Below are 15,710 nucleotides of genomic sequence, written 5' to 3' on the forward strand. Positions count from 1 at the left end.
TTAAAAGCAAGGGCTCAACAGGCAACATTCGAAAGGCACACACACACGGAAATTTAAATGCCGTTACAATGGTTTCCCGTTGCATCAGTGTGCGGATAATCGAGAGTTGCCTGTATATAAATGCAAGTCTTTTCTTTATGTTTAGCCAAGGCAGTATCTTTTATCAGGAGCTGGCTTTGGGTTGTTGGATCCATTTGCTGTAGCCTGTTGGCAGACTTGTAGAGTCACCAAGCTCCCAGAATCTGAATTAAAAGAGCAATTTAAAAGTGGCTTTAGTTAACTGTAGAATACCACTGAGGCTTCTTGCGATGAACCTTGGGCAAGTCCTGCTTGGTGTGGTGTGAAGCCGTACAGAACAGAGATCCTAGGATCAACTGTTGATCTGTGCTGAACTAGCTGGGGTGGAGGGGAACATCAATGAAGAGTCCTTGCTGCTTATCCCTTAGCCCCCTTGCTGAAAAGTGTACACATCTGGATATTGTGGGATGAGGTTAGGATTGGGCTCGGCTGTATATCGACACCCTATCAACCACCTCAAGCATTCACTCCCTCCACCACCGGCGCACCGTGGCTGCAGTGTGCACCATCTACAAGATGCACTGCAGCAACTCGCCAAGGCTTCTTCGACAGCACCTCCCAAACCCGCGACCCCTACCAGCTAGAAGAATAAGGGCAGCAGGTGCATGGGAACACCATCACCTCCAAGTTCCCCTCCAAGTTACACACCATCCTAACTTGGAAATATATCGCCCTTCCTTCATCTTCGGTGCTTCAAAATCCTGGAAACTCCCTCCCTAACAACACGATGGGAGTACCTTTGCACAGACACAGACTGCAGCGGTTCAAGGAGGCGGCTCGCCACCCACCACCTTCTCAACGGCAATTAGGGATGAGCAATAAACTCTGGCCTTGCTAGAGACGCCCACATCCCGTGAATGAATTTTAAAAAAAAATATATATATATATATATATACCCTCTTCGTCCTCTTCGCGAAATGGTGAAATAGCCTGCAGATGACCATTGTCTACACTTCAAAATGCCGAGAACATGACCTTGTCATCACCAACACCTTGTTCCGTCAGAGGGGCAAGTACAAGGCATCATGGCAACACCCTGGCTCCAAGCACTGGCATCTGCTTGACTACGTCATCATCCGAGCGAGGGACCGCAAGGACGTGCGCATCACCTGCGCCATGACAGGAGCCGACGACTGCTGAACGGACCACCGCCTAATCCACTCCGTCATTAACTTCAATATAACCCCAAAACAGCGACGGCAACAGAAACGCTGCCGCAGGAAAATCAATGCCGGGGCACTCCACGACCCTGCTAAGAAAGCCCTATACAGCCAGCACCTCACTGCCAACCTGGCGACCCTCGATGACCCTGAGACGAGAACGACCAGGAGATCCAGGAGCTAATAAACCGCAAACGCAAGGCATTTCTGAACCTAAAGCAGCTCTACAGGCGGCTGACGGCCGAGGTCCAACAAAAAAATCTGCAACCTAAAGAATAGATGGTGGGTGGAGAAAGCACAGGAGATCCAGCAGCTGGCCGACAGCCATGACGTGCGAGGTTTCTTCACCGCAGTCAAGTCCACCTACGACCCAAGGCCCCACCCCACTGCTGGCCAAGAACGGAGAGGCACTCATTAAGCACTTCGAAGATCTCCTTAACCGAGACTCTGCCTTCGACACGAGTGTCCTCGACTCCATCCCGCAGCATGCTACCCGCCACCATCTCAGCAAATCCCCAGCCCTGCACGAGGTAGAAAAGGCCATCCGTCAGCTCAAGAACAACAAGGCATCAGGAGCAGATGGAATCTCTGCTGAGGCAGTAAAGTATGGCGGAGAATCACTATTGGCACGAATGCATGACTTCATCTCTCTTATCTGGAAGGAGGAGAGCATGCCAGGAGATCTCAGAGATGCCATAATCGTGACCATCTTCAAAAAAGGGGACAAGTCTGACTGCGGCAACTACTGAGAAATGTCCCTGCCGTCGGCCACTGGGAAAGTCATCGCAAGAATCCTCCTCAATCGTCTTCTCCCTGTGGCTGAAGAGTCGAAATGCGGATTCTGTCCACTAAGGGGTACAATGGACATGATCTTCACTGCGCGACAACTACAAGAGAAATGCAGGGAACAACATCGACCTTTGTACATGGCTTTCTTTGACCTCACAAAGGCCTTTGACACTGTTAACCGGGAGGGACTATGGAGCGTCCTCCTCCGTTTTGGCTGCCTCCAAAAGTTTGTTACCATCCTCCGCTTGCTCCACGATGACATGCAAGCTGTGCTCCTGACCAACGGCTCCATCACGGACCCAATACACGTCCGGACCGGGGTCAAGCAGGGCTGCGTCATCGCGTCAACCCCCTTCTCGGTCTTCCTCGCTGCAATGCTCCATCTCACGCTCAACAAGTTCCCTGCTGGAGTGGAACTAAACTATAGAACCAGTGGAAACCTGTTCAACCTCCGCTGCCTCCAGGCTAGATCCAAGGTCATCCCATCCTCTGTCATTGAACTACTTTACACAGACGACGCTTGCATCTGCGCACACTCGAGCCGAACTCCAAGCCATCGTCAACACCTTCATCGAGGCGTACGAAAGCATGGGCCTTACACTAAACATCCGTAAGACAAAGATCCTCCACCAACCTGACCTCACCACACAGCACTGCCACTCGGTCATCAAGATCCACAGCGCAGCCTTGGACAACGTGGACCATTTTCCATACCTCGGGAGCCTACTATCAGCAAGGGCGAACATCGATGACGAGGTCCAACACCGTCTCCAGTGCACCAGTGCAGCCTTCGGTTGCCGGAGGAAGAGAATGTTTGAAGACCAGGATCTGAAATCTGGCACCAAGCTCATGGTCTACAGGCCCTCTTAAATGGCTGAGACGTGGACCATATACAGCAGACACCTCAAAGCGCTGGAGAAGTACCACCAGCACTGCCTTCGTAAAATCCTGCAAATCCACTGGGAGAATAGATGCACCAACATCCGTGTTCTCGCTCAGGCCAACATTCCCAGCATCGAAGCACTGACCACACTCGACCAGCTTCGTTGGGCGGGCCACATCGTCCACATGCCCGACACGAGACTCCCTAAGCAAGCGCTCTACTCGGAACTCCTACATGGCAAGCGAGTCCCAGGTAGGCAAAGTAAACGTTTCAAGGACACCCTCAAAGCCACCTTGATAAAGTGCAACATCCCCACCGATAACTAGGAATCCCTGGCCCAAGACCGCCCAAAGTGGAGGAAGAGCATCCGGGAAGGCGCTGAGCACCTCGAGTCTCATCGCCGAGATCATGCAGAAACCAAGTGCAGACAGTGGAAGGAGCGTGCGGCAAACCAGACTCCCCACCCACCCTTTCCTTCAACCACTGTCTGCCCCACCTGTGACAAAGACTGTAAATCCCGTACTGGACTGTACAGCCACCTGAGAACTCAGTTTTAGAATGGAAGCAAGTCTTCCTCGATTTCGAGGGACAGCCTATGATGATGACACTTCCATGTATGGAATTTGGAGAGAACCCAAGATCCTGTCAATCATACCGAAGCATGAGTTGCTGCCTTCACGTTAGGTGGGCAGAGAAGGGAAGATAACATGTGAAGAGAAAAGAAAATTGCAGGAACCTTGAATACAGATTTATTGACTACTGCATGTTGGGAGGCCAAATAGGTTGACATTGCATAGTTTGCAAAATAGTTACAGATGAGCAAGAAACAAGAACATTCAACCCTGCTAGTCCGTCATTCCCGACCACAGCATCCAATTATCTCTTAACATTCTTCCAATTGTTTGGCCTTCATGGCCCTATCTGGAAATTTATTTTATGTGCTAATCACTCTTTGCATGAGATAAAGTCTCCTGACATTGGTCCTAAATCTGCCAGGGAAATGCAATTGCGAGCACTTCAGAGGCTTAAAGGTGATTTCTCATAAAATCAAAAACCCAATTTAGAAAATATATTTTTAAAAATCTCTAACTCTGGAGTGGAGAGAACGGAGACTTTCACAGTAAGGTGATTTAGAGTTGTCTCAATTGTATAATTGGCATAGTGTTAATAAACATTGCCTTGAAATTTTTCATTGATTTAAAAAAAAATGACTTGGATTTATATAGCGCCTTTCACGACCACCAGATGTCTCAAAGCGCTTTACAGCTAATGAAGTGCGTTTTTGGAGTGGAGTCACTGTTGTAATGTGGGAAATTTGCATAAGCAAGCTCCCACCAACAGCAACGTGATAATGACCAGATAATCTCTCTTTTTTTCCTTTACACCAACGTTGCTTAGCGGAGTTGGAAATGTCACACTGGTGCAGTAAGGGTTGCTGTAAGCTTGGTGTTGTTACTGGGGTAGTGCGTGTCTTCTATCATACCATACACTTTCTATCACTCGCTGAAAACTACCTCAATGGACTGATAGCACCTCAGTGAATGAGGAGCTACACATTCTTTCTGTCTTGCTCAAAACACTTCCTAAAATTGGTCCCATTCAAAAAGATATTCTACACTTTCCTATTTTTAATTACTATTAATTTAAATATATTTGCATGAAATTATTACACTTTTACAGTTAACCTATGTTTTTAAAAAAAAATGTATTCTTGGATATGGGTGTCGCTGGCAAGACTGCCATTTATTGCCCAACCCTACTTGCCCTTGAGAAGGTGGTGGCGATCTGCCACCTTGAACTGCTGCAATCTCGAACAGTACTGTTAGGTAGAGAGCTCCAGGACTTTGACCCAGCGACACTGCAGGAATGGTGATATCTGTCCAAGTCAAGGTGGTGCGTGGCTTGGAGGTGATGGTGTTCCCGTGCACCTGCTGCTCTTGTCCTAGTTGGTGAAGGTTGCGGGTTTGGGAGGTGCTGTCGTTCATCCTGTGGGGAGTACACTCTGTGTAGCAATGGTGCGCTATTGCTGGAGGAGGGGGAGGATCACTCATGCTTGGCTCAAAATGACCTTTATGCAAAAGCAGAAGATGCGCAACCGGGCAGACAGCATCGGAAAGAGAGACGAATTCTGTGGATGCCTCAGTTGGGGTGACAGATGGTGTTTTCTGTTTTTATTTTGGATTTTAACAAAGAAGAATAATTGAGAAATTCACACGGCAGCAAGACATCAGTGACTGACTCTCTCCCTCAGAGTTAAGATCCTTGTTACTGAAAATAGCTCCCATTCCAGTCATTGCAGCTTGAGAGGAGCATGACTAACAGAAACATTTTTATAATGACGCTCGTGAGAGAGCAAGTGCTAAGCCGGGGAAAAAGTACGATCTCTTGGGACCCATTTTGAAACCATCTTAAAATCACTTTATAAGCGTGAAAGGAGAATATGATTAGTGGTCTCAAAGTTACTAATAGACTGGAAGGAATATTGGATTCTTGAAATGAAGACTTGAACATTATTATTTAAAATCCCCCATCACGTTTGCTTACTCTTGCCTCTGAGTCAGAAAGTTGTGGGTCCACAGACTTGAGCACAAAAAAAATCTAGGCTGACACTCCAGTGCAGTGTTGAGGGAGCGCTGCACTGTCGGAGATGCCGTCTTTTGTTAAGCCAAGGCCCCTCTCAGGTGGACGTAAAAGATCCCGTGGCACTATTTCGAAGAAGAGGAGTGGAGTTATTCTCGGTGTCCTGGCCAATAATTATCCCTCAAACCAACATAACATAAAACAGATTATCTGGTCATTAGCACATTGCTGTTTGTGGGAGCTTGCTGTGCGCAAGTTGGCTGCTGCATTTCCCACATTACAACAGTGACTACACTCCAAAAATATTTCATTGGCTGTAAAGTGCTTTAAGATGTCCAGTGGTCATGAAAGGCGCTATATAAATGCAAGTCTTTTTTTTATCCATTTAACCCCCTTATTTCCATCTAATGATCTTCTCCTCCCCACCCCCCCCCACTCCCCTGGCTGTGAGTTGACTGGACTGGGGATTTGCGATCATCAAAGCATTGCCTGTCTCTGATCCCAGCGTCTCTCTGCTATAGACCGGGATTCTTCATGTGAGAACTCCCACTGGACCTAGCGACAAGAACTGCGTTGAGGATAGTGGGTTCCTGATCCAATCTGTTTGCCGCCAGACTTTGGTAGAAGTGGGATGGGAGGGGGGTCGGGTGGGAGCAGGGGAAGAGAGAGCATTGGCACTGGGGGGAGAGAGCACAGAATACGTGAATGTTGTCATGACGCAATGATTGGAATCTGACATGACACTCCAGCCTGCATATTTCTGTAATTGTTGTATGTACTGTGATCTGCTACACAATTTACCTTAAAAAGTCCCAGAAGTAGTGATAGTGCTGCTTTCTAAGTGATGAGCAATCTCTCGCCGAATTGTGGGTAACACCTAGTCTAACACAATGTTTAAGTCTAATTTGTTGGTTCATTCAAAACTGCAGTCTCTTTTAAAAAAAAATCTCAATGCAGACTAGATACAAATGTTTGTTTAAAGTAAAACTATTTGTCTTTCACTTGAGATGTTAAACTGCTTTGATGGACTTTAAAGATCCCCTAGAATACAAAGGGGTAGAAGAAAGAAAGACTTGGATTTATATAGCACCTTTCACGACCACTGGATGTCTCAAAGTGCTTTACAGCCAATGAAGTACTTTTTAGTCACTGTTGTAATGTGGAAAATGCTGCAAACCAGTTTGCGCATAGCAAGCTCCCACAAACGACAATGTGATAATGACCAGATTAGTGATGTTGATTGAGGGATAAATATTGGCCCAGGACACTGGTGATAACTCCCCTGCTCTTCTTTGAAATAGTGCCATGGGATCTTTTACATCCACCTGAGAGAGCAGACAGGGCCTCGGTTTAACGTCTCATCCGAAAGACGGCACCTCCGACAGTGCAGCACTCCCTCAGCACTGCACTGGAGTGTCAGCCTAGATTTATGAGCTCAAGTCCCTGGAGTGGGACTTGAACCCACGACCTTCTGTCAAGTTATGCTGCAGCGATACAGAGCATTTGTTAGACCACACTTGGAGCACTGTGAGCAGTTCTGGACACCTTAGGGAGAATATATTGACCTTGGAGGGAGTGCAGCGTGGATTTAACAGAATGATACCCGGACCCAAGGGTTAAGTTACGAGGTGAGATTACACAAACTGGAGTTTTAGTCCTTAGAATTTAGAAGGTTATGGGGTGATATGATCAAAGTTTTCAGGATATTCAGGGGAACAGATAGGGTTGACAGAGAGAAACTATTCCCACTGTTTGGGGAGTCAAGACTAGGGGGCACAATCTAAAAATTAGAGCCAGACCTTTCAGGAGTGAAGTTAGGAAACATTTCTACACACACCGGGTGGTAGAAGTTTGGAACTCTGTTCCGCAAATTCCGTAAATCTGAGATTGATAGCTTTTTGATAACCAAGACTATTCAGGGATATGGGGCAAAGGCAGAGTTAGGTCGCAGATCAGCCATGAATGGCGGGACAGGCTTGAGGGGCCCAATGGCCTATTCCTGTTCCTATGTTCCCTCGCACTAATTGATTAATAACAGGAGTCCCCTCAGCGTCCAGGCCAACATTTACACCTCCATCCACATCGCTACTACAGCTTACTTGCTCATTTATTGCATTGCTCCCTGTGGAATATTGCTGTTTGCCAACACATCAACCGATATCTGGGAGTCTACCTTAGCCCTGACGAGGAAGCCTGGCCGGCGAACTGGCAAGAGCTTGGGACATCCTGAGACGTGAGAGTTGCTATACAACTGCAGGTTCTTCATTGGGTGAAAATCCTTCCTTCCATGATGAACTAATTTGGCACAGATGGGGACAGAGCCTGGGAATTACTGTTCTTTATGGCTCGGTTACTTTACTGTCACAAAAATAAATCTGTAACTATCATGCAGATAAAGACTTGCATTCATATAGCGCCTTTCAAAACCGTAGGACTTCCCAAAGTGCTTTACAGGCAATGAAGTACTTTTGAAGTGTAGTCACTGTATAGAGCAGTCGTTCTCTCATCTCTCCTTTATGGATGTGAGACGTGGACACAGGCGTCACATCGAAAAGTTGGAAGCTTTCCATATGTGCAGTCTCAGATCTATACTCCACATACGCTGGCAAGACTGGGTGTCAAACTTTGAGGTTCTGGAGAGAACACAATCAACTAGCATCGAGCCCAGTTCCGGTGGGCTGGACATGTCATCCGCATGGATGAGTCAAGGATCTCTCGTCAGCTTCTTCACGGCGAGCTTTGTGAAGGCCAAAGACACCAGGGGCGCCCCCGCAAGTGCTACAAAGATTGCATCAAGGCTAACCTCCAGTACTGTGGCATCCGACCAAAGGACCTCGAGAATACAGCAGCTAATAAACTCCAGTGGCAAACCCTCACGAGACTGCCTGCCAGACCTTCGAGGAAAGTCGATGTCAAAGCCTGCGGGACACTAGAGATAGACGACACCAGGTGGCAGTACTGTCAGCATCAAGCACATCGAACTTCCCTTGTCCGACGTGCAAGAGACTATGTGCATCCAGAATTGGCCTATACAGCCACTTGAAGACACATGCCATTGATGATTAGCACATCAACGTCTTTGTCGGATATGACAGACTACCAATATATAACTGTATAATTCAGCAGTGAAATGGAAATACAGGAATGAAGGCCATGTCAGCTTGCTATGTTGCAATTTAATCAGCTGAGTTATGGGACATTAACTGTTCTCTCTTGCCTTCCTTTCAGGGACAGAACCCTGGCCATTCTACTTCATCAATGGGTGCTTGAATTTCAATGTGGTTTTCGTTTTGGCTCTCTGTGCCCTGCCTCTAACCAGCCTCATGGAGTTCCTGCTCCAACGATTCAATGGTAAGCGACTAACTCAATTATAACCAGAGCTCTTGCAGAAAATCATTGTGTTGCTTTGTGTAATGTATTTGCTTCATGGGCTCTTTGCTTAAGAACGCATTGCTATTAAGAACTAGTTGGTTGATTAAGAAAGGTTTAACAATCACACTACACATTACCAGTTCATCCATTGACCGCTTTCCCCGTGTGTGGCTGGACGGTGCCTCCACCCTTAAAGGGTAGGGCGCTCGGCCGGGTGCCTCCATTTTGTTTTAATTGTCGGCCCAACTCCGAGGTTGCCCCGACGGAGATGCCCACGGGGTTCGGCCGGGCCGCCAACAAACAGGCAGGCAGCCCTGCGCCCCTTCTTGGGCGCCAGGCCGCTGGCCCGGTCAAAACCCTCCCCGGTATCCCAGTGGGCCTAACTAAACCGCTCGAGTTCGCAGCGGCCCTCCCCTTTAACTGAAGGGGGGGGGACGTGGGACGTGTCAGCGCGCGCTGACGACTCGTTGGGGGGGGACCGACCCACTGCAAGGGCTCTTCCCCCCCCCCCCCCACCCCGCCCCGACCAGAAATATAGAACAAAGACCTGAATATCGGAGCAAAACCCGCCCCGTGGATTGGGGTGTAGAAAAAAACTTCTAAATCAGTAAGTGCGCTTAAATTTGGGGTGGGTGGGGGGGGAATTTCGGCCCCACTGGGTCTTAAATAGCTCAGTTCCCCAAATAAGGGTATTTGCTTTTCACTTTGAAATGGAGTTTAATTTTTTTGATTACTGCTGTCTTAGTTGGCCTTGTTCTCTTTACATTTCATATACCGTCGGGCGCAAGACAAAGAGGGAGACTTGGCAATGAGATTTATATAATATCACCCACTAGGGGGTGCTAGTGGTTTACCTTCAGCATTCGTATGTGAGTGAGCACAGCACAGGAAAGCATTCTTTAGGCAAATTTAATCAAAACCTACTTTCTTAACTTCTTCAAATATTCTTTTTTTTAATCTTTGTGGGGTGTGGGAAAAAAATGTGAATAATTTTCAGTGCCGAAATGTCACTATTTAACCGAACATAAATGTTTTTTTTTACTATCTCCTTTACAACAACGGCAGTCGGTGACCCTGGTCTTGAACTGCAGTGAGACAGGCCTAGAACATACCGACGTTTTAAATCTCCCATTGCCGATCTATGTTGGGTTTGGCAGATGTTGCTTTGATCCAGTGTGAGTTGTTAAATATCAAGTGAAAGATGAAAACAACGCAATCGTTTGCTGAAGTGGGGCTGCAAATAGTTCAACACCGAAAATCCAAATGTAACTTGGGAACTAGGAGGAGGGGGAAGCCAATGTTCCCTTGAAAATTCTCATCCTTATTTTCAAATCCCTCCATGGTCCGCGCCCCTCCCGATCTCTGTAATCGCCTCCAGTCCCACAACCCCCCGAGATGTCTGCGCTCCTCTAATTCTGCCCTCTTGTCCATTCCTGATTATAATCGCTCAACCATCGGTGGCCATGCCTTCAGTTGCCTGGGCCCCAAGCTCTGGAGCTCCCCGCCTAAACCTCACCGCCTCTCTACCTCTCTTTCCTCCTTCAAGACACTCCTTAAAACCAAGCTTTTGGTCACCTGTGCTAATTTCTACTTCTGCAACTCGGGTGTCAAATTTTAAAATCTCATAATACTCCTGTGAAGTGCCACGGGACATGTCACTATGTTAAAGGCGCTATATAAATGCAAGTTGTTTCAGCTGCGTGGTCGCTCACTGGCATTTCCGCTCGCGTGTGAACACTTGAATGGGCTGCGCAGCCACTTTAAAGGGACCATGCCCCCCAAAATATTACAGGGAACATAGACGACCCCTCTAGCCTGCTCTGCCATTCAATAAGATCATGGCTGATCTTCTACCTCAACTTTGCTTTTCCGCCCGATCCCCATATCCCTGGATTCCCTTCGTGCCTAAAATTCTATTAACCTCAACCTTGAATATACTCAACGACTGAGAATACACAGCCCTCTGGGGTAGCGGATTCCAAAGATTCACCATCCTCTTGAGTGAAGAAATTTCTCCTCATCTCAGCCCTTGTATTAAAAACCCACTGAACTTGTCGCATTGGCAGTGTGCAGGCGGGGGCTCGGTTTAATGTTTGCAGCTGAACTACGTCAAGAGCCTGAATCATATCTCTGATCCTGCAAATGCTGTAAGAGCAAAACAGGGCCTTGGTGAGACCACACCTGGAGTACTTTGCAAAGTTTTGGCCGCCTTATCTAAGGAAGGATATACTTGCCATAGAGGCGGTACAATGCAGGTTCACTAGATTGATTCCTGGGATGAGATGGCTGTCTTATGACGAGAGGTTGTGTAGATTGGGCCTATACTCTCTGGAGTTTAGAAGAATGAGAGGTGATCTCATGGAAACATACAAGATTCTGAAGGGGATTGGCATGGTAGATGCTGAGAGGTTGTTTCTCCTGGATGGGGAGTCGAGAACAAGGGGTCACGGTCTCAGGATAAGAGGTCGGCCATTTAAGACTGAGATGAGGAGAAATTTCTTTACTCAGAGGGTGGTGAATCTTTGGAATTCTCTACCCCAGAGGGCTGTGGAGGCAGAGTGTGTATATTCAAGGCTGAGATAGATAGATTTTTGGAGTCCAGGGAAATCAAGGGATATGGAGATCAATGGGAGTTGAGGTCGATGATCAGCCATGATCTTATTGACTGGTGGAGCAGGCTCGAGGGGCCGTAGGGCCTACTCCTGCTCCTATTTCTGATGTTCTTAAAACATGTTAGACTCTCGGTTAACCATGAGTTATCAGTATCCACAGCTGATGGTTGGTAGGTGGGCCTCCATCCTGGTGGATAATGGAGGTTCCAGCCTAGAATTTGTGTGTTTATTTGCTCTCCTTTTATTAAAAAAAACATTATTTTGCTGATTTCCCATCTGACCTCCCCACCTGCACGACACCAATCTGAGTAAGCAATGCTTCCTGGTTGCTTGTCGATGCTATTCTTGAACCAGCCACTAAGAGGCGCTCATGAGAAGTGCAGGGAGATGCCTGTTGGAGTTTCTTAACATAGAAACATAGAAAATAGGTGCAGGAGTAGGCCATTAGGCCCTTCGAGCCTGCACCGCCATTCAATGAGTTCATGGCTGAACATGCAACTTCAGTACCCCATTCCTGCTTTCTCGCCATACCCCTTGATCCCCCTAGTAGTAAGGACTTCATCTAACTCCTTTTTGAATATATTTAATGAATTGGCCTCATCAACTTTCTGTGGTAGAGAATTCCACAGGTTCACCACTCTCTGGGTGAAGAAGTTTCTCCTCATCTCGGTCCTAAATGGCTTACCCCTTATCCTTAGACTGTGTCCCCTGGTTCTGGACTTCCCCAACATTGGGAACATTGTTCCTGCATCTAACCTGTCTAGCCCCGTCAGAATTTTAAACGTTTCTATGAGGTCCCCTCTCATTCTTCTGAACTCCAGTGAATACAAGCCCAGTTGATCCAGTCTTTCTTGATAGGTCAGTCCCGGGAATCAGTCTGGTGAACCTTCGCTGCACTCCCTCAATAGCAAGAATGTCCTTCCTCAGGTTAGGAGACCAAAACTGTACACAATACTCCAGGTGTGGCCTCACCAAGGCCTGTACAACTGTAGCAACACCTCCCTGCCCCTGTACACAAATCCCCTCGCTATGAAGGCCAACATGCCATTTGCTTTCTTAACCGCCTGCTGCACCTGCATGCCAACCTTCAATGACTGATGTACCATGACACCCAGGTCTCGTTGCACCTTCCCTTTTCCTAATCTGCCACCATTCAGAGTCTGTCTCTCTGTTTTTACCACCAAAGTGGATAACCTCACATTTATCCACATTATACTTCATCTGCCATGCATTTGTCCACTCACCTAACCTATCCAAGTCGCTCTGCAGCCTCATAGCATCCTCCTCACAGCTCACACTGCCACCCAATTTAGTATCATCCACAAATTTGGAGATACTACATTTAATCCCCTCGTCTAAATCATTAATGTACAGTGTAAACAGCTGGGGCCCCAGCACAGAACCTTGCGGTACCCCACTAGTCACTGCCTGCCATTCTGAAAAGTCCCCATTTACTCCTACTCTTTGCTTCCTGTCTGACAACCAGTTCTCAATCCACGTCAGCACACTACCCCCAATCCCATGTGCTTTAACTTTGCACATTAATCTCTTGTGTGGGATCTTGTCGAAAGCCTTCTGAAAGTCCAAATATACCACATCAACTGGTTCTCCCTTGTCCACTCTACTGGAAACATCCTCAAAAAATTCCAGAAGATTTGTCAAGCATGATTTCCCTTTCACAAATCCATGCTGACTTGGACCTATCATGTCACCTCTTTCCAAATGCACTGCTATGACATCCTTAATAATTGATTCCATAATTTTACCCACTACCGATGTCAGGCTGACCGGTCTAATTCCCTGTTATATCTCTCCCTCCTTTTTTAAAGGAACTGATCGAGTGTCAGTGGAATGTTGGAAAATGACTGCCAATGCATCTGCTATTTCCAAGGCCACCTCCTTAAGTACTCTGGGATGCAGTCCATCAGGCCCTGGGGATTTATCGGCCTTCAATCCCATCAATTTCCCCAACACAATTTCCCGACTAATAAGGATTTCCCTCAGTTCCTCCTCCTTACTAGACTCTCCGACCCCTTTTATATCCGGAAGGTTGTTTGTGTCCTTAGTGAATACCGAACCAAAGTACTTGTTCAATTGGTCCGCCATTTCTTTGTTCCCCGTTATGACTTCCCCTGATTCTGACTGCAGGGGACCTACGTTTGTCTTTACTAACCTTTTTCTCTTTACATATCTATAGAAATTTTTGCAATCCATCTTAATGTTCCCTGCAAGCTTCTTCTCGTACTCCATTTTCCCTGCCCTAATCAAACCCTTTGTCCTCCTCTGCTGAGTTCTAAATTTCTTCCAGTCCCCGGGTTCGCTGCTATTTCTGGCCAATTTGTATGCCACTTCCTTGGCTTTAATACTATCCCTGATTTCCCTTGATAGCCACGGTTGAGCCACCTTCCCTTTTTTATTTTTACGCCAGACAGGAATGTGCAATTGTTGTAGTTCATCCATGCGGTTTCTAAATGTCTGCCATTGCCCATAAAACAGTCAACCCCTTAAGTATCATTCGCCAATCTATCCTAGCCAATTCACACCTCATACCTTCAAAGTTAGCCGCCTTTAAGTTCTGGACTATGGTCTCTGAATTAACTGTTTCATTCTCCATCCTAATGCAGAATTCCACCATATTATGGTCACTCTTCCCCAAGGGGCCTCGCACAACAAGATTGCTAATTAATCCTCTCTCATTACACAACACCCAGTTTTAAGATGGCCTCCCCCCTAGTTGGTTCCTCGACATATTGGTCCAGAAAACCATCCCTTATGTACTCCAGGAAATCCTCCTCCACCGTATTGCTTCCAGTTTGTGCATATTACAGTCACCCATTATAATTGCTGCACCTTAATTGCATGCACCCCTAATTTCATGTTTGATGCCCTCCCCAACATCACTACTACTGTTTGGAGGTCTGTACACAACTCGCACTAACGTTTTTTGCCCTTTGATGTTCTGCAGCTCTACCCATATAGATTCCACATCATCCAAGCTAATGTCCTTCCTAACTATTGCATTAATCTCCTCCTTAACCAGCAATGCTACCCCACCTCCTTTTCCTTTTATTCTATCCTTCCTGAATGTTGAATACCCCTGGATGTTGAGTTCCCAGCCCTGATCATCCTGGAGCCACGTCTCCGTAATCCCAATCACATCATATTTGTTAACATCTATTTGCACAGTTAATTCATCCACCTTATTACGGATACTCCTTGCATTAAGGCACAAAGCCTTCAGGCTTGTTTTTTTAACACCCTTTGTCCTTTTAGAATTTTGCTGTACAGTGGCCATTTTTGTTCTTTGCCTTGGGTTTCTCTGCCCTCCACTTTTCCTCATCTCCTTTGTCTTTTGCTTTTGTCTCCTTTTTGTTTCCCTCTGTCTCCCTGCATTGGTTCCCATCCCCCTGCCATATTAGTTTAACTCCTCCCCAACAGCACTAGCAAACACTCCCCCTAGGACATTGGTTCCGGTCCTGCCCAGGTGCAGACCGTCTGGTTTGTACTGGTCCCACATCCCCCAGAACCGGTTCCAATGCCCCAGGAATTTGAATCCCTCCATGCTGCACCACTGCTCAAGCCACGTATTCATCTGCGCTATCCTGCGATTCCTACTCTGACTAGCACGTGGCACTGGTAGCAATCCCGAGATTACTACTTTTGAGGTCCTACTTTTTAATTTAGCTCCTAGCTCCTTAAATTCGTTTCGTAGGACCTCATCCCTTTTTTTACCTATGTCGTTGATACCAATGTGCACCACGACAACTGGCTGATCTCCCTTCCTTTTTAGAATTCTTAAATTATAATTCTCTGGAGAAGCATCTGGCCTGTCCTGAAAACCACAAAAGCAACTGAAACAAAGCTTGGAACTGTTGATCATTCATTTTTTATATTTTTTTGCATGGCAATATATAATATTTGCATTTTGGTACTGGTATTTCTTGAAGGATTCCTCTGGGAGGACAGACACACCAACATTAGCGTCCTCGACCAGGCCAACATCCTCAGCATTGAAGCGCTGACCACACTTGATCAGCTCCACTGGGCAGGCCACATTGTTCGCATGCCAGACACGAGACTCCCAAAGCAAGTGCTCTACTCTGAACCCCTTCACAGCAAACAAGCCAAAGGTGGGCAGAGGAAACATTACAGGGACACCCTCAAAGCCTCCCTGATAAAGTGCAACATCCCCACGACACCTAGGAGTCCCTGGCCAAAGACTGTCCTAAGTGGAGG

General features: G+C 46.9%; 1 protein-coding gene across 3 annotated transcripts in view; it reads left to right on the plus strand.

The window, feature by feature from the left end:
* Positions 1-15,710, plus strand: part of LOC139276446 (alpha-1,2-mannosyltransferase ALG9-like) — a 308,641-nt gene that overhangs the window by 108,167 nt on the left and 184,764 nt on the right. For all 3 annotated transcript variants that reach the window (XM_070894450.1, XM_070894449.1, XM_070894452.1), the window contains one exon: positions 8,719-8,841. In XM_070894450.1, the coding sequence (XP_070750551.1) occupies positions 8,719-8,841 (123 nt within the window). The remainder of the gene's footprint in view (positions 1-8,718; positions 8,842-15,710) is intronic.

Source organism: Pristiophorus japonicus, chromosome 11, assembly GCF_044704955.1.
Source record: "Pristiophorus japonicus isolate sPriJap1 chromosome 11, sPriJap1.hap1, whole genome shotgun sequence".
Classification (NCBI taxonomy): domain Eukaryota; kingdom Metazoa; phylum Chordata; class Chondrichthyes; family Pristiophoridae; genus Pristiophorus; species Pristiophorus japonicus.